General features: G+C 44.0%; 1 protein-coding gene across 7 annotated transcripts in view; it reads left to right on the top strand.

Annotated features, from left to right (window-relative positions):
- The first annotated feature begins 745 nt into the window (after window positions 1–745).
- EHF (ETS homologous factor) overlaps window positions 746–23,058 on the top strand; it is a 42,062-nt gene continuing 19,749 nt past the window's right edge. For 3 of the 7 annotated variants that reach the window (XM_054440320.2, XM_054440319.2, XM_054440316.2), the window contains exons 1-2: window positions 746–863; window positions 22,216–22,315. In XM_054440320.2, the coding sequence (XP_054296295.1) occupies window positions 22,219–22,315 (97 nt within the window). In that variant the 5' untranslated portion in view covers window positions 746–863; window positions 22,216–22,218. Of the gene's footprint in view, window positions 864–6,062; window positions 6,110–19,076; window positions 19,266–22,215; window positions 22,316–23,058 lie in introns of those variants that run through there. The other 4 variants (XM_054440317.2, XM_054440318.2, XM_054440322.2 and 1 more) reach the window with 4 other exon arrangements.

The following is a 23,058-nucleotide window of genomic DNA, read 5'->3' as shown; positions in this document are numbered from 1 at the left end:
AATCCACCAACTGGATAATCAGCTCTTGCATATTTGAGAATTGACTGCTTGACCTGAGCATCTCCTCATAAGGGACCCTCCCTCCCAGGACCTTCCCTTTCAAACCTCTCAAGGCTCTTACCTGGGGCCAGGGGCGATAGGCTTTTCAAAGTCCATTGAATTGCCAAGAGTCTCTGTCAAGAAGGCAGTCATGGTGCCTGGAGAGGGAACTTGCTGGGAGCCCCTTCAGAGCCTGGTACTTATACAGCTAGGGCAAAGATCTTGATGCCAAGGCAGGGTGGACTAAATACAGAACTAATAAATGAGACAGGTGCTCAAGAGGGCCCCCCTATACCATCATCTCCTCCAGATTTGGACTTCTACTCACTTTGCTTTTACATTCCCTCTTCCTGATGGTGTCTTTGGTGAGCAGGGTGCTTTTCACCTGAAACAGCCTCTGAGCTGAAAAGAACAGTCACCACCAAATCAATTCCTCATCCATTAACAGGTTGTCTCTCTGTTCTTGAGACACAGGCATTACCTGGTTAGACCTGTTTTGTTTGAACACTAACGTGTGAGTTGGCCAAATGCAAATGAGCCAATGTTTGTAATCCTTTATTTTATTTTTTTAAAGGGCTGGGTAGCCAATCAGAAGAGGGGGAAGTGACTTAGGGAATTCCCGGTTGGTGGCTTATTGCTTAACATCCTACAAAATGATTTAAAATTATTGTTATATGCATTTATCTTCACTCTGATGAGGGCTCAGACTTGATAACACCCGTGGTGCCCCATCCCTATAGGAGCTGGTGAGATTGCGGCCTGCTGCCTCCCCTCCATCAGCCACAGCTATTGGATTTCCAACCCAGAATCTTTAGGTAAATGAGGTAAGTCCTGATTTTTAAAACTTCTTTTGAATCTGGATTCCAAACACCTGAGTGGAAAGAGAAGCCTGCTTTAAACCGGACAGATGAAGCTAGAACAGACTCTTGGAGACGGCTGGCAGGAAGTGAAGCTCACCTTACCTGGGCTTACCTCACTGGGTCAAATCAGAATTTTATTTTGGAGGGCAGGTTGGCTACTTTGGATATTATCTGTGAATTTCCTGCATTGTCTGGACTTTTAATCTCATGAATTTAAAAGCCCCCTCATTTCCCTATGCCTGGGTGGCAAAACCATTCCCCTGGGTTGAATTCTTCTGGAACAAATAGGCAGCTAGAGATAGGTGGCTCTGATATAGCTCAGAGAAGAACTGGTTGGCTAAGTAGCTGTTAGGGCTCAGAGTACACGGTCTCGCTTTCTAGAGATGTCTTCTGCTGGTAATTTTTCTGACTCATGAGCTACATGGAAAGGCCAATTTGTTTTTAATATGTTCCAGGACTGGAAAATGGCTAGAAATAGGCAAGAACATACACAATCACACTGGAAAAAGTGGCCAGGCAGCCAAGGCAGGCAGAGGTATTGGGGAGAGCTGAATATCTACAAAAACAAAAATTCAGAAAAAACAAAAATCAATTTGGCAAAGGGCTTCACTGTATAACAAGGGGACAAACTAACCCTTTGTTTACAAACTAACCCTTTGTTTACTCCATTTTGTCCAGAAAATACAAAAATCAGTTTTGGCAAAGGGCTTCACTGTATAACAAGGGGACAAACTAACCCTTTGTTTACTCCATTTTGGGAGACTATGATCAGACAGGCAGTTGTGACTCAGCAGCAACAAATGCCTTCTGAGACAGGGCTTCTTTTGATTTTGCTGGACATTGTGGAGAAGTGTTAGCCCCAGTGTGGACTGATCTGGGAACAGTTGGAAATTAACTTCTTGTTGGTAAATATCAGTACTGAGGTGAGAAAGCGACATTTTCACCATCCATCTTTGCTGATTTACCATGCTCCCAGAATGGTGGGAGTGTGTGTTTTTAAGATGGAGAGTGTATACTTCTGAGTTCAAGTTCACAGATGTCTCTGCTGGTTATCTGCACTCACCTTGGTAACAGGGAGAAAGTGAGTGAATGGATTCCAAGAACTTACTGATGGAAGTCTAATTCAGGAGTTGGTTCTGCAGCCATGGAGGTAAAGATGTGTTCAGATAGTCTTTCAATGTGTAAAAGGGCAATTAGAGATTCTGTGTGGCTGTGTGTTAATTCCACTGGGGTCGGGGGAAAAATTTATTTCTAACAGAAGAGAAGAACATATGTTATTAGGAAGAATTTCATGGCTAGGAGATACTATCAGAAAAGGCTCTTAAGAGATTTTAAGGATGACTTTAATAGCTGCATTTGGAGTTTGCAGAGGATCCACTTTTCCTCTTTTTGTGACCTAAAATTCTGGGACGATTCAATAACTCACCAATTCCATCTTCTTATAATATGGAGTTATGTAGACAACACCATTTTCACACAAATGGCTAATGGTATTTAAAAACCATGGTGGAATGTGAATTGGGATTCATTTGGAGGTCTGTAGTTGAACTTTAAAAAATAATAAATATAATGAAGACAATACTTCACCATGTTTCCAAAATATTTTACAGAGGCATTTAAAATGAAAGTCACTTTGAGGGAATAGCTGTGCTTTAAGTTCTCTTGCATGACCGCGCAAGATGGTAGCCTTCATGAAGATCCTTCAAGGTAGTGTGGGTAGGGTGACGTGTTTGATTCAGGCCTCGTTTGTTATGAAAAAGCTCAAATTCAATTGTATTTGTCATTTTTTTGGTTAAAAAGCACCTATTTGTTAAATTCAAACAATCCTTTTTGGTTTTTTTTTTTTTTGAGACAGAGTCTCTCTCCATTGCCCAGCCTGGAGTGCAGTGGCATGATCTTGGCTCACTGCAACCTCCGCCTCCCAGGTTCAAGTGATTCTCCCAACTCAGCCTCCTGAGTAGCTGGGATTACATGTGCTCGCCACTATGCCCAGTTAAGTTTTGTATTTTTAGTAGAGATGGGGTTTTACCATGTCAGCCAGGCTGGTTTTGAACTCCTGATCTCAGGTGATCCACCTGCCTCAGCCTCCCAAAGTGCGGGGATTATAGGCTTCAGCCACTGTGCCTAGCCGTATTGGTTTCATTTTTAATCTGTTAGTCTATCGTGATCTCCCAATGGAAGTATCTTTGGCCTTTGTGGACATCAGGAAAGCCCGACATTCCCACTCATGATTCCATGTTTATGGGTACCCTAAATGCTCCCATTAATTGACCAACTTCACCCTGATCTTCTTTCAATATCTTTCTGACTCCTTGAAGGTATGAGACAAAATGGAAACTGAGAGGTTAAAAGGTTTACTAGGTTGCATTCAATTAGCGAATTGGAAACTGGAAGGAACTCCTATCGGGTCTCGGGTCAGAACGTGAGTGCTTTTGGCCAAAGTTCACTTCTGAGGAAGTAGAATTTCGCTTTCTGGAATCTTGTGATATTTTATTTCCTCTATATCTTTCCCATGCCCCCGCCCCACCCAATCTCCACAAATTTGGGGATTTGAGCACTGGGTTGTGATCGTTAAACCATCTTGCTTTTCTGAAAGCCCAGGGCAAGACCCCTGCTTCATGTCACAGTATCAAACACAGACATAGAAGCTTATACAAATTATTGAGAAGTTATTGTCTTTTCTCCCTTCCTCCAGATGGAGTCATCTCTATGCCCTTTCATACAGATGTGATTTACGAAGACCTCTGGGTTAGGGGTGGGGTGGTGAGCAAGAATCCCCTGGCAGAATCTGCTAACACACTTGAGAAGCAATGTCATGGTTTTAAGGAACTCAATCTAAAGCTTGAACCTGATTTTCAGGGATACGATTTTGCTGCCATTTCAGCCCATTTCTCTTGTTAAGATCGCTCTCTGGTAGAGTTGACGTGACAGTCATTTCTGTTGTGGGTGGGGCCCTGGTTGGGAGGCATTGGCTCCACTGCAGCCTGGGTGTCTAGAGACCACATTCTCACCCTGCCTTTGTTACTGGGAAACCAAACGCGGCGCTGTGGCTTTCAGCTTGGGTAAGCCGGGTCTGTGGTGGGGATTGCCATCTGAAGACAGAGGCAGGAGGGCAGTCACACCTTGCCCAGGTTCTCTTAAATCTCTTGCTGTATAACTGAAAGGAAGGCATAGATAATTAACTTTATTTGACGTTTTTCATATCTAATTTTTAAGAATATGTTTTTAAAATAATAGATTTGTTCTAAAGAGCAAACAATCGTGCTGTTATTAAAAACGTGTTTACTTAAATTGAACGGGGTTTCAAAGGGCCAAGCTACTAAGCTATGCAGGAAACAAACAGTGCAGTGAGGAGAATGGCTCCTCACCACAGCTATTCTTAGGGTGGGACATAGTTTCAAGCCAAATGGCATTGATGTCCGGAAACCAGGATGTGCTGAAGTAGAAATTTCCAGGGATCCCTCAGAGATATTTGCTAAAATCTTTATTATTCTTCAGAGGGGGGTGGAAATATTTCTTTAAGAGTCTTCCCTGAAGAATTTTGAACTCCAGCTTTGGAGTGATGGGAGCACAGTGCAGGGAAGGCGGGATGTGAGGTGGTGCGCTGGACGGCAGTCTAGGTACCTGGTCTTCTAGCACTGGCAGAGCTGTGTGGCCCAGAGCACACATTCCCCTTTGCCAGGCTTTAGTTTCCTCCTCTAGACAAAAGGTTTTGAACCTGACCATCTTTAAGATCCATTTTTAACCCTCAGATTCTGTGGCTGTGGTGATTGGGGGTGGTGGGAGTACCTGGGGGTCAGCAGGATGAGCACAAATCTGTGAGAGCTGAGAACAGGTGGGAGAAGCCTTCTAAGGATGAGGCAGGAAAGATTAGCAAGAGCCCTTAAATGGATTCTTTAGGGCCTTCAGAATTTTGGCTAAAGGCTATACCTAGTGGAGGTACTAAGACCTGACACCTGGAGCCTTTATTAAGGATGTTAGAATCTACTCCCACGACAACATCCCAGCTTTGTCAATTTGCCTCATGTGTCTCAAGCTGGTGGGAATGTAGAAGTGGATGAAACAGACTGTTTTGTGATGGCAGGGAACAGTCTATGCATAGGGGCAGGTGCTCTACTGGTGTCTTCTATAAAACGCCAAAGCAGCCTGCCAGAAAATGGACATTTAGGCACTCGTGGTGTCTACTGAGTTTGTATGGTACTGATGAGCTTGCTTGACTGATTATCCATGACTTACTGAGTAGATCGAACGTATGTGAACTCACTTCTCCTAGAGGAAGACCCTGTGGCTGCCCCAACCACTGAGCAGCCTAACCTGGAGACCCTGATGCGCCCAGAAATCCTCAACCTTGTATCTGGAGAAACCAGAACTTGCAACAGGGCCAAGCAGGGTGGCCCATTTAAAGAGGCTCCTAGGGTTTTAATTGACCTTGTTTTAAAAGAGACACCCTGTAAAATACTCCTATGAAAACTTATTTCACAAGCACCTAACCACATTCTCTGTTTGGTTTATTTTATGGGGCCGGGCCCCTTGTTCTGGTCAATTGGTCTGCATTATCTCTCCTCCTCCAATCTCACCACACACCCTGGCCTCTGGGAGGCTTCCTCCCTTCTTTTTTTTTTTTTGTTTTGTTTTTTTAGCATCTTAGTTGTTATTAGTGGTACTTGCCTACTTATTTAAAATATGGCCAGTATAGGTGCATACAAAATGTGCTTTCTGATGAAAACAAAGCCAAAAATAAAAAGAAACCAAAACGCCTATTATAATAGTTGGATTTTTAGACTAATAGACCACCTCATTAACCCTGTCATTTTATCATAACAACTTATTTTTACCTTTGTATGACCCTGTCTCAATGTCCTTTTTCTTTGATGTTGTTGGAATTATGAACACAAAATTTCATAGCTGCTTTTCCACCCCACTTTCTATCACAGAAACACAATAAATAATCTTGGGGCCTGGACTCTTGTTGGCCCAACTGTGGCTTCAAAACATTTCAGTTGCCCGTCCAGCCCTGTCTCAGCCTGATACAACGTTCCCCAAAAGTCTGTTGAGCTTTTCCTGGAATAAGAAGAGGGTCTTCTACTTTTTGAATAGAGCAATGGAGATTGGAGAATATGGTCATCTTGTGGAGGTTATTCCAGGTTTCTTCTTAGGAACCTTAAAAAAAATCTCCTCAGTAGGGCTGATGATATATTCTGGAAAATAAGGTGAGCAGAGTCTGAAAGATGAGAGCAATTTTCAATCTTGTCATGAGGCTGACTAATGATAAGACTTGCTTTGTCTTTGCAGTGTACTCTAGATTTGACTCTAAATTCAGCCTCTGTCTTGATCATGCCCACTTAGAAAATTAGAGTGCAGCTAGCTCACTTTTTAGTCATCTTAATTCCACTAGGCAGAAGGCTGTGGGTCAAGGAATGTTGATGGAGTAAAATTTGACTGCATGTGTATCTGAAGGAGTAGGAGGCTAAGAGATTTTATGGCTTGGAAGCTGCTGAGATGTGGTGTGAAGAACACTGGACTTAGAGTCCAGACACCTGAGTTCAAGTTGGACTCTACCACTGGGTAGTTGAATGACTTTGAGTGAGTTATATAAGCTCTAGCATCTAAGTTTTCTCATCTGGAAAATGGAGTTAATAACATCTACTGCATTGGGCTATTGTAAGGATTAAATTAACAAAGAATGTGAAAACACCTGAACAAAAGCTTGTGAGTAAATAATTAGTAATTTGTGGAATGAACATCAAGGGAAATCTTCAATTTGGGTGTTTTCAGTGAGTTTCTGTTGGGTCAGAGTGAATGTGTATTAAATTCTGGGATTTGGGGTTTTTGTGTGTGTGTGTGTATGTGTGTGTGGCGATCAACATTGGTTCTTCACTGTGACCTTGGGAAAGAAATGCAATAGGGTTTTTACTGGGAAGGTGGGTAGCAGGAAGTTGCATGAACCATATTAAGGGGGGACCTCCAAATTGAACCTTGTTTTGAGTCAGCTGCAAACCACAACCAAGGAGGTCCTGGGAGACCTGGGGTGACCTGGGGTGATTGGGTATGCAGCACATTCCTGTTCTTGTGTCCTGATGCCTGGCAAGTAGGGACCTCAAAAAATACTAATTCTCCTCCAGGCAGTTCACATGACTAGCTTTTAGGAGTGAGTATACCATTGCCCACTCCTGAAATTCTTGATCATGTCTCCAGATGTCTACTGACCACTGATGCTGAGGTCATGAATCTTGGGCATTCTAGAGGCTTTGGGGAAAAAAATTCTACTTCTTTTGCCCAGACACTCTGGGGTCTACCTCTTGGTAAATTATTCAAATGAGGTTTCTGGTCATGCAAATGTGGTTTCTAGAGGCTATTTGAATTGAACAAGTAGTTCTTGTTATTAGTAAAACAGCAAGCATCCCTAACCTGGGGTCCAAGGATAAATTCAGGGTTTCTGTGAACTTGGATGTAAAAAAAAATTGTCTTTATTTTCAATAATCTCTAACTAGAATTTAACATTTTCTTTCAATATGAATGTAGGCAAAACTCCATGATAGTATTAGCTGCAACTGTGACTATCACCAGGATAAATCACATTTTCATATCTTATTACACCTATTACATGTATCACAAAATGTGGGTATTTGATATCAAGTTAGATCTGCACTGTGTAGATATTCTTATTTAATGTATTAACAAAGAAGCACATATATTGTTATCAGGTTGGTGCAAAAGTAGTTGTGGTTCTTGCCATTAAAAGTAATTACAAAAAGCCAGTCTGGCCAACATGGCGAAACTCCATCTCTACTAAAAATACAGGTATGGTAGCACACACCTGTAATCCCAGCTACTCGGGAGGCTGAGGCAGGAGAATCATTTGAACCCGGGAGGCAGAGGCTGCAGTGAGCCGAGATCACACCACTGCAATCTAGCCTGGGCAACAGAGTGAGACTGTATCAAAAAAATAAAAAAATAAAAAAACTCTGCAATTACTTTTGCACCAACATAATATGATAGCACGCATTTATTTTAGAAAGTATTTTGACATTGTCTTTTAATATAAATTTTTTTAATCTTATAATATTTTACTTTGTCATGTAAAAATATTATTTTGAGAAGAGGCCTGTAGGCCTCACTAGATTACAAAACAGATCCATCGTACAGATGAAAGGTTAAGAACACCTCATTTACAGCATTCTCTCACACACGACTAACGAAATGACTTCTGAACAGCACCAGTTGATAGATGTTCTCTGCCAAAAGGGGAATCTGATCTTCCCATATGTTCTTGCCTATGGGTAGCCTTGGAGTTGTGAAGTGACTTTGGCATAATGAAGATGATAATAAGAATGATAATGGTAATTTGTTGAGTGCCTGCTGTAAGCCAGGTGGTTACAGTCCTGTTCAATGTCATGTTTAGTTTAATCCTCCCGATGATGTCAGGAGGTAGTGCACGGAACAAAGACAGAAGAGATCCCCTGCCCACCTTTTGTACAGGTGAAGGCAAAAGTGGAGACTGACCCCTTGGAGATGGCTGATGTCACGAGTGTGCAACTTGTGCAGTTCCACAGGGCTCCATGCTTAGAAAGGTTCCATGTTTGGTTTAAGGCTCTGCTGTTGCCATCTTGAAATTCTTCGTAAGTTTTGAATAAAGGGCCCTGCATATTCCTCCTACACTGAGCTCTGCAAATGATGTAGCTGGTCCTACCTCTGATTATGGTGAAATGGAATGTATGACAACTCCTGAGACTGGGAGTCTGGGAAGCTGCTGCGGACAGCCCCCTCCTCATTTTCATCAGGCTCAGCTACGCAACCTCTGGTGGAAAGCTATGGCCTGTTGAGGAGGGAGGATGTCGTTTTTGAGTTAGTGAGTTTTCCAGTTTTGTTTGAGCTCCAAAGGTTTCCTCCAAACAACTGGAAGGATGACTGAATAATTGGCTGAAAGGGATTTAATCCCTTGAAAAACCTTTCTGGTAGGGAGTTGCTGGCAATACTGGTGGGTTTTTCATTATTTTATTTTACAGAGGGCTTGCTACATAAACCAGTGAGCCAGGAGAAACAGAATAAAGTCTGTTCTGGAAGTAAAAATGAGACCTGGTGTGCCACGAGTCTAGTGTTCTCATAGGAAGTCTCTAAAAACAAACTCAGCTTTCCTGCTATTGAATGATTATCTCTATAAAAGGAAACTTTACTTAGTCTGAAGAAGAAGTCATCTAATTTGTGAGGAAATTCAGATGTTATTTGCTTCTTAAGCTGCAAGGATGCTAATGAAATAACTCTCATGAAGTTCTGTTGGTGTTTTAGGGCTAAGTTTTTACAGACTGTTCCAAAGTTCAAAACAGGCATGTGGACATAGTGATGGTGGAAGAGGGGAAGACTTTTCCTCGATTTCTTTGTTTGAGGGATGGAATTCAGGCTCCCCCAATAACATATTCATGGTCTTTCTCTGGTCAGTCAGTGATGTTCATAACACAAGCAAGCCTGTCATCAGGACCAATCTGTGATGGCTAAGACATCAGCTGCTCTTCCAAAAAAGCCATAATTCACCCTTCATTTTCCAAGTTTTTTTTTTCTTGCTGGTATTACTGCTCTTTTATCATGGCTAATAAGTCTGAAGTAGCTTCAGGCAGCCAATTCTAACCCCTGAGTCAACCTGGGGCCTCCAACGGGAAGCCAGACTGAAGTTCTGATAGATGGGTTTGAGTGGCTGTGAACTGGTGTTTCTGTAGCATCCAGACTGATTTGCACTGAAATGGAGCTTCCATATTAGGGCACAAGGATGATCAATATGTCTCCTGTTTACATTTGGGGGAAAAAGTTGTGGGAATCGTGCTTAAAGGATCTCAACTTTGAAATGAAAAGTATAAGGTCCTAACAGACATCCTCCTTCTCTTTAGAAACATAAGGATCCATTTTCAAGTAATTTCAAAAGAATTATGTTGCTTTCCCCACCTCTTCCCAAGCACACTTATTATAATATATCCAGTCCATTTGCTAGCTTTATGTCTTTAGAAAAGTTGCTTAACCTCTCTCCGTAAAATGGTGCTAATATTAGTACTAACATTCAGGGTTATTGTGAGGATTAAATGAGGTAATTCATGTAATGACTAGTTCTATTTCTAGCACATTTTAAACCCTCAACAAATATGAACTATTATCACTGTCATAGTTTTTGTTGTTGTTTTGTAATTATATAATCTTCAAGAGTCTGAGCTGGGGGCTGTGGCTCTTTCCTTGACTTGAACATCTTGGTCTTTTCCTAGGAGGAAACTTGACTCTTGAAATGGTCAAATCCATTGTCCTAGTTCATCCTGACCCCTCCCTGTCTCCAATCCCCACCCCTTACTGTCCTCCACCCTTCCTACATTCCTGCACAGTTGGTCTTATTTATTTTTCAGTCAACTAAGGGTGTTGTTAAATCTTTTATTTTTCTGCTGCCCGATTTGGTTCTAAGAACTCCACTCCCTATGCTGCTCATAACAAGAATGCCTGGGAACGCTCAGCCAGCCATATCCCTCCCCTGTCGGAACACGCAGTTCTTAATGCTCCTGGAGAGGCAACATTTCTGAGGCCATTCCCCACTGCTGTAAGCCCCCCTCCCCCATGAAGCCAGTGATCTGGTAGTAATGAACCCCCGACGGCCCGGAGAAAACTGGAGCAAGGTGTTTGTCTGGGGAAATGTTGCATGTTGCCTTGACTGTGCTTCCTTCTACAAAGCTTAAAAAGATATATTATATTATTTTATTTTTATTTTTATTTTTGAGATGGAGTCTCACTTGGTTGCCCAAGCTGGGAGTGCAGTGGCACAATCTTGGCTCACTGCAACCTCCACCTCCTGGGTTCAAGTGATTCTCCTGCCTCAGCCTCCCAAGTAGCTGGGACTACAGGCACATGCCACCATGCCTGGCTAATTTGTGTATTTTTAGTAGAGACGGGGTTTTGCCATATTAACTAGATTGGTCTTGAACTCCTGACCTCAAGTGATATGCCCGCCTCGGACTCCCAAAGTGTTGGGATTACAGGCATGAGCCACTGCGCCCGGCCAAAAAGAGATATTCAAAAGCTCCCTCTGTGTGTGCTGAAGGCTGAGTGCTGATGCCATTGCTTAATTAATGTTGTTCATGATCTCCATTTGGGCAATTTGTTTAGCTCCTTGTGGCCCTTTTTGGACTTAGCTTATCATGTGACATTGATAAATTAATGAGAAGTGAGCATGTGATGATGCTTGGATTAGGACAGAAATCACATCTAGGACATCTCAGGCCCTTTCCACCTGGGACCCGAGACTTCAAATCTCTTGGCAGGAGATGAGTGGGTCTACACAGCCTGCTTTTGAGGTAGGTGTGGCTAGCCTCATTTATGCCATGGGAAAACTGTGGTCCGGGAACCAGCGGTTTTCAAATTATGCTCTTTGCCCAGGGCTGGATGTAGGATGTCTGGGGGAGAGGCTAGACTGAGATCTGGGTACACTGAGCCTCTACTTTAGGAGGTAACCTAGAGACTACACCTACTCCCTAAACCGTATTGACTTTTGGAAGTCAACCATTTGGAAGAGTGTGGTTTTGGTTTCGATCGTATCCCAGTAGTCTTTTCTCTGCCCTTGTTAATCTGATTCATGATCTGAACCTGGACTGGCTGGAGGCTGGCCATGTCACTTTGCAGACCTTGGACACCCCTGAGTGCCCTCACAGAACCAGCCAATGGAAAAGTACAATGTCTTCTGGCTTCTCAGCCTTGCTGGCTCCCTCTGGCCTATTTGATACCCCCTTTTATATTGAGGGAGTGGAAATGTAGCATCCAAACTGAAAACGCAGGTTTTTCTTTGGTTTTTATAGGAAAAACAAATTGGCATGAACACTCAGTCAAACCAGCTCAGGCTGTTTGGGCAGATGCCTTTCTTTGCTTTTTTCTGTTTATTTTCCTACAAATCAATGCTTAACTGCGTTGTTATCAGAGCAGAGCAACAGGTGCAAAAAAATAACTCTGCTGCCAACTCAAATGAAAAGGTAGGGCTTATACCCTCTGGGAGGTATTCAGAAGATAACAGAAGCCCCTGCCAGCAACTGAATTAACAGCTCTGTTTAAGGTGGGTTTTATGTTAACAACCTGCTCCCGACCCTCCTACACATAAACACACCATTGTCTCGGAGAGAGACATTCAGCCATCCAGACAACCCACTGCTTTATTCTGCCCTGAGTGGAGATTGGTTTTGGCTCAGGCTGCTTTGTGAAACTCAGAAGCATTATCCTCTCTGCCAACTCCACGTCCTAGTCAGAGTTTTCTGTGAAGGCAAGGGCATGGGGTTGCCGGAGAGAAGAGGATTGGTCCTGCTTTTAAGCCTAGTTGAAATTCTTTTCAAGGTTGGTCATTCTCAAATGCCAGAGAGGGTTGCCCGGCTCTCTCTGCTCTTGCCCCATTCCATTCACAACAGGAGGTGGGGAATGAGCTCAGATGACTTTGGAAGGAGCCACTATTGTTTTGGAAGCCCTGTGCTTGTGAATAGTCCATCAGAGTAGGGCAGCATCTATATTTTGTTAACTATTGTATCCCCAGCACCTAGCAAAGTGCCCGGCATCTAGTAGACACTTGGTAAATATGTATGAATTACAGAGGGTCTGAGACAATATTGTAATGGCTGGATAAGCATTTCTTGGTAATAGTTTCTTTCTGCTGAAGGCTGAGAGACTAATTGTCTTCGGTACGAGGGCTTAAGTCCAGGGTAATTAAGTAATCTTTTGAAGGACTGAGATGGGAGTGGGATGGGGTAAGGGGTGGCTTGGCCAGCCTTGAGATCCTCCTGATGGAAGTAACCATCAGAGAGATCCTCTGCAAGCGCTATATTCTGGGGCCAGATTTGTCTGTTTGGCCTTCAGAACTCATACTTTTGAGTATCCAATTATTGTTGAATTTGACCATTTCATATTAATAGAACTAAGCAGTTGCCTGTTTTATTTCAAGTTGGCAAATAATATAATAGTAGGTTATCTGCAGATGAATTAGAGGTTGAATTCTCTACATTGAATCTTTTGTCTCTAGCTTTATAAGGACTTGCTTGCATTTATGGACATTTCTTTCAAGGCTGATATCTCCTGGAGTTAGTCATCTTGTGGTGGGAAAGGGAAGGGAGGCAAGTGGGTGAGTCTATATATAGACCAGAAAATCTCAATGGTGAGAGTGTTCAAGACTTCGTTAAGGGAGGTTCTCAGAAATGCAGATTTTAGTTTAGAGATCTGGGGTTTCAGTAGCCAAACATTGTTGAATCTAACAATAAGGGGGTACTGAGCATTAGGACCTATTTTATTTCAAGTTGGCAAATAATATAGTGATAAGTTGTCCACAGAGGCCCACAGAAAACAAATAAAACCAGGAGGATGTAAATGTTTGGAAGAAGAGGAGAGTCAAAGCTTCTTTTGAGGCCTCGAAGGCCTCTGTGACCTTTTACAATCCGAAGCTTGCCCTATTCTTACTTTATCATATCTGAATGGGTTTGATAAAGGCCCTGGGGGTCATCTTAGGCAAGCTTGTCTTTTGATCGACTTGGGTGCCTGCCACTGTCAGTATGTGCCGCCTAGCCTGGGTCTGACACCAAGACTGATAAAGATCAGCATACTATGTATATTTCCAAATGGCTTACAGTCAATAAAGTGTACCTATAATGGATCCAGACTTGGCCTCCCAGTGCTGCAATATTGGTCATGAAAACCCTTGAAACCCCAGCAATAATACTTCGGATGTTGCCCCTGGGAACATGAAAAATGTCTGTTTCAAAACACATTATAAGGCTATGAAATTATCTGTGATGTAATCCCAAGAGAATCAAATACATTCCCCAAGCTTGATTCACAATTCAATTCATTTGTAAAAACACAAATGATTGTATGTATTATATTCAGTTGACTTTCACATGTACATGAATTTTTTTTTCTCTTATATGGGAGTAGTCTTTTGAAACGACAGTCATATTGAAACAGGAAGTCAGTAAGCTGTTGCAACATCCTTAGGGCAAAGGCTGTGAATTCACCTGCTGGTAACTTTGATGAAGGACTGAGAATGGTGTGGGTATTGCTGTCATCACAAAAGTAATTATTTAAAAGGACTAATTGCTCCTTTGGCTTCAGGAGTAAAAATGCCCACATGGCAGCCAGCTCTGCGGCAGTTTGGGGATAATGTGGTTGGATGAATAAGGGAGCTAGAAAGAAGGCTGACGGTGGCCTTGACTCTCAATCCCCTGGGGCTGGGGATAGGGAATGCAGGTGCAAGCCCTGGTTAAGTTCTGCTCTGTGGCCCTGGTGGCTCTCAGTGTACCTTCACCCTTGCAGCAGGAGCAAACCATGCTCTCTGGCCTGAGGTCTGATTCAGGTAAAGCATAAACAATTATGGACCAGTCAATTTCCCAAATACAAAATTAAAATAACTTTATTGAGTCATAGGGGGATAATTTACATTATATATGCATGTATGTATATATGCATGCATACGAATATGTATACATATATTTGTATATAAGCTTGATAAAGGTGTAAGGCAGCAGACGGCACAGGGAGAATGCTGTGACCATGTCTAGAATGGGAGTCAAAGTGAGAATGAGTTTTCTCTGGCAAAGCACCCTCTTCTCAGCAGAGAGTGGCCAAGTTCCCAGGTTTTATTGCAGGACAGTCTTGGTTTGAATTCTCTTCCAATTCCAATTCTTGCTAAACTATGTGACCTTGAACAAGTCACCTAACTCCTCTGTGCCTCAGAGAGGCCATCTGTTAAATGACATAATGCCTTCTAGAGTTGTTGTGAGCATTGATTGAGATAATATGTTTAAACCAGCAGTGCAGAGCTGGCACGTTTTAAGTATTCAGTAAGTCCTAATTACTATAATATAGTTATTACTATTATTTTTAAAGTGTTTAATCCTGAGTCTCAGTAGCCACATCACTGAGCAAAAGAAAGACCTCCCTCCAGCTGAGCAGGCCCAAGCTGGCCTGCGTTGGTCTCTTCTGGGAGGTTCGCTCTGTATATTTAAGAAGGGAGGCCAGTGGAGCAGAGCTTGTTAGGAATCCCAAGGCTGAGCAGAGCCTCCTGGGTCTTCGGATGTGTGGTTCCAGTTCCCTGCCAGTGGCCCAGGGGTTCTTCTTGCTTTTCTGTCCCTATCAGCCCCAGCCCCAATCCGAAACCTTATTCTTTTTTTTTTTTTTTTTGAGATGGAGTTTCACTCTTTTTGCCCAGGCTGGAGTACAATGGCGCGATCTCAGCTCACTGCAACCTCTACCTCCCGAGTTCAAGTGATTCTCCTGCCTCAGCCTTCCAAGTAGCAAACCTTATTCTTTGCAGTATTTGCGCATTCTCTGTGCTAAGGGACTCGGAGGAAAGAGAAACCTTCAGCTGTTCTCTACCAGGAGCTTGCGTTTTAGACATGCTACTCTTCCTGGTCTTTTTTTTTTTTGCACCTGCAAACCAGCTATGGTATGTGGGAATGCAAAGCCTTTGACAACACAGAGCTTAGGAGCATATGCTTTACCACTGCTCTTGGCAGCCTTGGCAGTGTGTCTAGTGAGAGGAAGGGGGACAGGAGGGATGGCTTTCGTCCTTTGGGTAAGAACTGTGCCCAGCCGGAGGGGAACATCATGGCTTCTGCAAGCAGGGTCCAAGCCCCGCTGTTTACAGCTCAGCCATAATGGTGCGTCTACACAGCAGCTCTCAGAATAGGGAGTGGGGAGGCGTGAGATCTAGTCCTAGGCTCCACTGTGCCAGCCAGCCAGAACTGGAGAAGACTGTACAGATAAGAGAGCTTTGAAGCCTTGCTTGAAATGAACTTGGCTCTCAATTTCCTCCTTGAGAGTTCAATAAAATAAAAACTACAAGTATGATTATGATTATTATTATAAAAACCAGCAAACATTTATCAAATATTTACTATGTGTCATGCTTTTCCAAGCATTTTACAGGTATCATTTCATTGTTGTCTTTCGACAACCCTTTTCATGTTATCTCTACTTTATAGATGAGGAAACTGAGGTCCTGAGAAGTTAAATAACTTGTCCAAGCTTGCCCCATTAGGAAATTGGCAAAGCCAGGATTTGAACTGTGGCCATGTAACTCCAGAGCCTGGGGCTCCCAACCATGATCCTGCTTCTGAGGAGTCTACCCCTACAACAAGGATGTCCCCAGTGCCAGCCAACACAGTTTAAACAGAGACTCATGGGCAGACCCTCTAATAAGCATAGACATTGACTAGACACTTGCTACATATGAGACATTATGCTGGGGACTTTACAAACAATCTCATTTAATCCTCATATCAGCTCCACCTTCCAAAGTGGAATTTTGTTATGTGGGGAGACTGAGGCGGTAGAGAGGATAGAAATTCTCCAAGGTCAACACAGCCCACCAAGCCATAGTACCAAGATTTCAACCCTGGCCGTTTGAATCATGAATCCTTATTCTCTTAAGAGCTTCCCTCAAGACATGCGGCACCACGGCTGGGCCCGGTGGCTCACGCCTGTAATCCCAGTGCTTTGGGAGGCCAAGGCGGGTGGATCACCTGAGGTCAGGAGTTTGAGACCAGCCTCAACATAGAGAAACCCTATCTCTACTAAAAATACAAAATCAGCCAGGGTGGTGGTGCATGCCTGTAATCCCAGCTACTCGGGAGGCTGAGGCAGGAGAATCGCTTGAACCTGGAAGGCGGAGGTTGCGGTGAGCCGAGATCTTGCCATTGCACTCCATTCTGGGCAACAAGAGCGAAACTCCATCTCAAAAAAAAAAAAAAAAAAAAAAAAAGACATGCGGCACCACTAGGCTGCTTTTCAAGCTCCTCACACTCTTGAATGTGTCCTCTCAACTCAGCTTTTAATGGGATTCAGTCTCTGTGGCTAGGCTTTACCTTCTGCTATGCCCGTATTTGCCACCAACCAGCAGCCAAAATGGGAGACTCTGAAACTTCAGGGTTAGACTAAGTGCTCTGTTCCCCCTGCTCCCCTTCATTGGTCCAGGCTGTGTATGGTGGTCATGGTGGTGCTTTTCTGGAAATAAGCCCTTGACGAAGCAAGCCTGGAGAAGCAGGCGCATGGGGCTGGGATGTGTCTCTGTGTGGCTGACACAGAAGCAGTCCAAGTCCTTGGCAACTCAGGGCACTGCGGGAGTTTGTGTTTACCTGAAACTGCCCTTAAAAGAAGTGAGATGCGGAGGCTGGCCTATCTCCCGCCATGTCTCAGGCTGTGGTCGTTTAGCACAGAAGAGTGCTTTTTTGCTGCAAAAAGAATTTCAGATTGGCCAAGCCCCAGTGGCCCATAATTTTAGGGGAGCTGATGGCACATTGTAGGGGACTTGCTGCCTAAGGTTAAATAGGTCCTGTCAAGAAGCCTGGCATGATGTACTTGCTAGTTCTTCAGTCTATTGGGTAGCACATAGGGCTCCTTCTCTTCAAATAAAGAGTACAATTCTGCCCCACAACTGTGAGTCTTACAAACTTCTGCACAAAGAGGTGAAGTTTGGGACAAATGTCAACCTCTGGACAATCAGTGTCTCAAAATCAAATACAGAGTTCCCTCCAATTGTTCCTACCTATGAAAAAGGATGGGGGAATACACATGAAAAAATCTCAGGATAATCTACATTTCATTTCACTCCTTTTTTTCTTTTTTCTTTTTGAGACAGTCTCACTCTGTCGCCCAGGCTGGAGTGCAGTGGCTCGAGCTCGGCTCGCTGCAACCTCTGCCTCCTGGATTCAAGAGATTCTCCTGCCTCAGCCTCCTGAGTAGCTGGGATTACAGGTGTGCACCACCACACCCAGCTAATGTTTGTATTTTTAGTAGAGATGGGGTTTCACCATGTTGGTCAGGCTGGTCTCAAACTCCTGACCTCAAGTGATCCACCCGCCTTGGCCTCCCAAAGTGCTGGGATTACAGGTGTGGGCCACCACACCAGGTCACACTTCACTCTTTGAGTTTGAAATAAGAGGTATAGTTTTTCTTTGTGTGTGTGCAGTTTTTAATAGCTCAGGTAATAATTTATACTATCTCCCCGGAATACATACCACCTGGGAACAGACAAAGGTGGCTCTGATACCCAATGTATTCTCTTAAACCTTCACAGATCAAGCAATTACTCTGTAGGTACCAGGCACTCTGCTGTGGGCTTTGAGGTGCCTTGTCTCATTTAACCCTCCAGCAAGCCTATGCCTATTCCCCGGCAGAGGAAATGGCACCCAGGAAGGCTAAGGGACAGCCTAAGTTTGTCACGTCAGTAAGAGCAAAGCCTGAGTTGTCTGCCTCCACAAGCTTTTAACCAGTATTCTCCACTGGGGGTGGTTTTTGCCTCGGGGACATGCTGTGTGTGGAGGGGGTGCTGCTGGCATCTAGAGGGTAGGGGCCAGGGGCGCTGCTAAACATCCTACAATCCACAGGCCAGCCCCCACAGAAGGGATTGTCCACATTTCAGTGGTGGAGAGGTTGAGAAACTCTGCTTTTAACCACTACCTAGGGTGGCTGAGGATTCCTCCTCTGCCTCCCAATCCAAGGTTCCTGCCTCCAGCAGAAGATGGGGAGAAGTAAGTTCTTTTCCCAGCTTCCTTTTGACTCCCAGGGTGGAGTCATTCTCACTTAGGCTCTGAACTGGGGATTCAGTCCTCGAAGAAATAAAATGTGTTAGAGGAACACCTTGAGAATTAATGTTTAAAGAAGGGAAAGGAAACTGATTTTGATGGGGCCCATGTTTGCCAGGGGCTAGACAAGACACTTTTAGACCCATTATAATTATTTATCTTTCAAAACAGCCCTTAGGCTTAGGAGAAACAAATACTCCCCTGCAACCCCCTCCAGCTCTCCCATTTCTAAACCAGTGTGAGAAATGGAGGCTCAGAAAGGTTAATGTGCTCAAGATCACATGGCTGAAAGATGGGACCTAGAGTCTAACCCAAGAATCTCAGATTCTGAAGTCTCTACTTCCACATATTTGATGGTATTTTTTTTTTAAGGAAAATAATGAAAGCTATGCTGAAAGTAAAGTAGGGAGCTGAAATAAGAGCATTCAATAATTCCCCTGCTTTCTAATTAAAAGGATTGCTTTTTATACCCCATAAAGCAATTACTATATACCACAGAAAGTCTACATTAGCATATGGGGGTGTGGGTGAGTTCGTTATAACAAGGTTTTTTTACAATTCTCAAGTCACATTTGTTATCCATGATCTCATTCCATCTCAACAGTCCTGTGAGTGTGTTGGGGCAAGTGTCTTCACTCTACGCCTGAAAAACTGTGCCTCAGAGGAGGGTAGGACTCGGCCAAAGGCCTTCTGCTACACTGGCCCTGGGCCTCATGTGCCCACCCTGAGGACGTCTTTCCCTGCAGCTCCCTGCCCAGTTGGAAATGCTGACCTTCTTTGCTTACAAGCCCAGGTGAGCTCAAGTGAACTCTGACTCACTAAGGGTTAAGCCACACAAACTCTTTTATGAGTGGAAACCACTTAATGTGCCCTGCAAAAAAGGGCCCCTCACCATGCTGGCTGCTTTCCTTTGGAAAAGGAGTGCCAGCAGGGAGCAGGGCTATGCACAGGCCATCTTTTTGCAGGAGGATGGTGATGCGGCAGCTGCCACCCTGCAGTCTTAAAGGCATCTCTGGGGGTTGGGAGAAGTTCTGGATGCTTCCAGAAGGTCATGGTGGAAAATGACGTTGGCCCTGAGGAGAGGGGCTTGTGGGCATTTGGCCACAGGTGGAGAACTGGCCCATATTGTTCTGCAACATTTATTAAATTCTTTTTTTTTTTTTTACTACTTGCCAAGCTCTCTATGTGCATGACCTCATTTGATTCTTACAGCCCTTTGAGTTTGGTATTGTTCCCATTTATCAGGTACAGAAAGTGAGGAACAGAATGTTTTTGGCTAGACAGACTTGGCACTGGCTCAGGGTCACCCACAGTAAGCAGGGGAACTGGAATCTGAGCCTGCATCTCTCCAGCTCCAAAGCCTGGGTGCACAGCCTCCACACCACCCTGCTTTCTGTTTGTCAGGAAGCATAGCTGGCCCAGGCAGGTGCTGCCACTGAAATGACCACTTTGAAACAACCCTGCAGGCAAATCCTTGTGAAAGAATTTTAGAGAAGCCTTTCCCTACCTGTCCTCCCTGAGCCTGGAAGGCCAATCCCTCCATGCAAATGGGCTGGGCTCTGAGCTTCAGCCCTTTCAGGGTTAAACAGTAACCTTTCCACTGCTTGTGGTTGAGCAAATGCTAGCAAGGAACAAGCCCAGCCTTGAGCAAACAAGACACTGGGCCCTGGGCCCCCCTCCTTCCCCGAGCCACCCGGTCTGGGGACTTAGAGATTTTCTTTCGCCTTGAAGTTCCCAATCTGATTTCTTAGCTTTAGGGCAATTGCTCTACAAAGTTGGATGGGAAAATACCCAGTTATTATGAAAAAGGAAAGAAGGTTTGACTTGAGGTTGTTTTCTTTCTCTGAGGGTGAGAATCAAAGAGGTTTTCAGAAAGGGAACTTATGATCAGTATAGTCACCATCTTTAAATTTTCAAGTGGGGAAACTGAGGCCCAGCATCATTTCTGGTTCAGGCTATCCACAGAGCTAGTGACGCTCCTCATCATAACACCTGACGCGTATTCGTGCCCTACTTTGTGCCAGGTGCTCGAGGTACAGAAACTCATTTAATCTCCAATCAATGTACAGACGAGGTATGATTAGCTGCATTTTGCATATGAGAAGACTGGGGTTCAGAGAGGTTAGGTAACTTGTCTGGGTGAGTACTAACCTTAGCTAGTAAGTAGGAAGGCTTGGAATCGACCCCAGCTCTTCTGGCTTCAAAGCTCCTATACATGGTGCCAGGACATAGAATCCAGTTCTCCTATCTTCCCCCCCAGTGGCTCTTTGCTGTTATAATGTCCATCATCCCTACCCTGTCTTTCCTTCTCCACCTTCTACTTAGGCTGGATTCAGTCAGAATTATTTACCAAGCAACAGTGATGATGATGCTAATAATCATCACACATATTTGTGTGTAGCCTAGTTCAACCTTTAATTACTGCTCTCTCCCCATCACCTAGAATAGTGCCCAGCCCATTATTGGGCTGATAAATATTTGTTGAATAAATGAACACATGAATATATTAGTATGCCTTTTGCAGACCCCTCTTCTCCCCCAACAGGCCCTACACAGAACAAGAGGAGCGGTAGCTAAATTAGGGGAAGGAATGCCAAGGGCTGAAAATCCTCTGGGTTGGCAATTTTAATCCTGCGGACATTGGTAATACCCGAGGATGCAAAATTTCCCCAAAACAAGCAGAAAATTTTCCATGAATTGCAGCTATAAAGCTGAATTCCTCTCCCCACCCCATTTTATAAACAGCAAGTGACTTTTACAGCCTCTGGGTATTGCCCAATAGCGATCTGGAAACAGGCTGCTCTTCGTTTAAATGACTGAACACACGGTTGGGGATCTGGTCTGAAAGGTGGAGGGTGCCTGCTTTGGAGTAGGGACATTATAAATACTGGACAATTGAAGACAATATTTCTGAAGTGTAAAATGTTTGTATTGTTATAAAATAAACCCAAACAAGCCCACGGAACAAATCTCTTCTCCCAAGTCCTTTACTGCAAAAATGATCCCACAGACTGCGGAAGCCACTTTTACTTAGGTCAGCTTGGAAACCCACTAAATTCTCCAGGTCTCTAACAGGAGAAAAAAAAACTGGTTATAATTGTTACCAGAAAGGAAAATGTTTTTCTTTACCAGAAATGGGCAGTGTCTGTCAGAGAAACCAACTGATTCCTGATATTATCACAAAGCCATATACTTGAAGAGCTCTATTAAAATATGACTGAGGCCCTCTGACGACCAGCCCAGCCCGTGGCAGATACCCGCACTGAGGAAAGTTGTTACTGGGTGTGCAGGTGCGGTTGCAGTCCGAGCTCCCACACAGGTGCTGGGGCTGTGCTGCCACCAGCTTGGATTTTCATTGATTGAAATTGCACTTTAAATAAAATCTCTTTGGCATTTTCACTTTTGTAAAAAAAAAAAAAAAAAAAACACTACTTGGATGCCAGCCAGCCTCGCCCTGGGAGCAGGTATTGCATTTTCCTCCCGCTTCATTCCTGATCAGAGATTATTCATTTATGAATGGGTGGCTGTAAAAACTTGCCTCATGCATATGAAAATTGAACCTGGAAATTTTTAATTGCTGTGAGTTTTGCTTTTACAAAAAACGCTTTGGCAATGGGTGGCAGGCAATGGGTGGAAGGACAAATTCTCTTTATTTTCTTCCTAAATTTACTCTGTGATCTGCACTTTCAAATGACATTTGTCCAAGAGGCACTGACTGAACAGGCTGTCTGATCTCCTAACAGATCATGATTCTGGAAGGAGGTGGTGTAATGAATCTCAACCCTGGCAACAACCTCCTTCACCAGCCGCCAGCCTGGACAGACAGCTACTCCACGTGCAATGGTAAGAGGGCCCGTGGGTGTTGGAGTCACTGCTGTGCTGTGGGGGCTCTTTGCTTTAATTCCTCTCACAACCTAATGTTTGAATAATATAGGCTTTTCAGCAGAAGATGTGGGACAAGAAGGAATGGAGAAAACTCAATTTTGGAGTTCCCTACCAGCCCCCAGGGTTCCAGACAAAAGCTCGTTTGAGATATTCTATTGCCTCCTCCCAAAATTCAAGGTTCCAGATTGACAGCCTGGCAGTGAGGGGAGTAGAGGAGATGCCTAAAGGAAAGACTCTCTGTTGAAGCTTTTAATAGTGTTTTGCTGGGATATCAAGATAGGCTAGGAGAGAAAGGGGGTGTGTGTGTGTGTGTGTGTGTGTGTGTGTGTGTATGTGCGCATGCATGGAGGTTAGGAAGGAGAGGGTTATAGCAGTTCGGTCTTTCTTTTTTCATCTTCCAGCGGCCTCTCTTTGCAAGGGGAGAGGAGATTTGTAAGGAGAGCAGGTGTTCTCCCTAGAGCTTTAATCTAGAACACCTCTATTAGAAGAAGAGGGGACCTGGTGGTGGGGTGTATAGAGGGTTTAGTGATCAAGCTTGTGGCTTCCTGAATCAAGTTGAATCCCTGAATCAAGTTGAATCTCTGAATCAAGTTGTTGCTGAATCGGGAACTCCATACCCCATTGTGAAGCCCTCCAGTTTAGGCATTCAGCTGTGCATCCAACAGCAGTGAGTTTAGGGAGCTCTGGGCCTCTTCCCAATC

This window comes from Pongo pygmaeus, chromosome 9 (genome assembly GCF_028885625.2).
Source record: "Pongo pygmaeus isolate AG05252 chromosome 9, NHGRI_mPonPyg2-v2.0_pri, whole genome shotgun sequence".
Classification (NCBI taxonomy): domain Eukaryota; kingdom Metazoa; phylum Chordata; class Mammalia; order Primates; family Hominidae; genus Pongo; species Pongo pygmaeus.
This window is presented reverse-complemented; position numbering and strand designations above follow the sequence as displayed.